General features: G+C 25.6%; 1 protein-coding gene across 1 annotated transcript in view; it reads left to right on the top strand.

Moving 5' to 3' along the window:
- GLIPR1L1 (GLI pathogenesis-related 1 like 1) overlaps positions 1–300 on the top strand; it is a 42,725-nt gene extending 42,425 nt beyond the window's left edge. The window contains exons 5-6 of the mRNA XM_010828887.1: positions 31–57; positions 145–300. Of these exons, the coding sequence (XP_010827189.1) occupies positions 31–57; positions 145–233 (116 nt within the window). The 3' untranslated portion in view covers positions 234–300. The remainder of the gene's footprint in view (positions 1–30; positions 58–144) is intronic.
- The last annotated feature ends 200 nt before the right edge of the window (positions 301–500 follow it).

The following is a 500-nucleotide window of genomic DNA, read 5'->3' as shown; positions in this document are numbered from 1 at the left end:
TAATGTATACTTTTTTTTTTTCTATTTTAGGTAATAAAGAACGTGATAAATCTCAAAGTACGTATCAAAATCTTTCAGTATTTATTCAATTACTTCCTTTCCTTGAAACTAAATTGAGCTCTTAAATGTTGTTTTTATTGACAGGATATCCAAATTGGAACCCATCAGGGACACGTCAGCTGATAGCATGTAATCCATTGTACCTAATTTCTGTTCTTCTGACAATATTTTAATTGTCTTTGATGTACAAGAGAAATTCTCCAACATGACAATAAAGAAATAGATTATGGTTAAATGTAACTCTTATCTGTTTAATTACTAAGGCTTCTAAATGCTTTACCTGTTATCTAAATTTGATGTGTTTTTAATTCAAAAGATGTACTATAATATAGAAGGGTAGCAATAAAAAAAAAGCAAAACTTAAGTGATTTAAAAATTATTTTGAAAAAAATAAAAAATAAAAAAAATAAAAATTATTTTGCATGTATCAAGAGTCTTGT

The sequence above is a fragment of the Bison bison genome, unplaced genomic scaffold (assembly GCF_000754665.1).
Source record: "Bison bison bison isolate TAMUID 2011002044 unplaced genomic scaffold, Bison_UMD1.0 scf7180017864497, whole genome shotgun sequence".
Taxonomy (NCBI): Eukaryota; Metazoa; Chordata; class Mammalia; order Artiodactyla; family Bovidae; genus Bison; species Bison bison.
The sequence above is the reverse complement of the archived record's forward strand: the minus strand, read 5'-3'. Positions and strand labels throughout refer to the sequence as shown.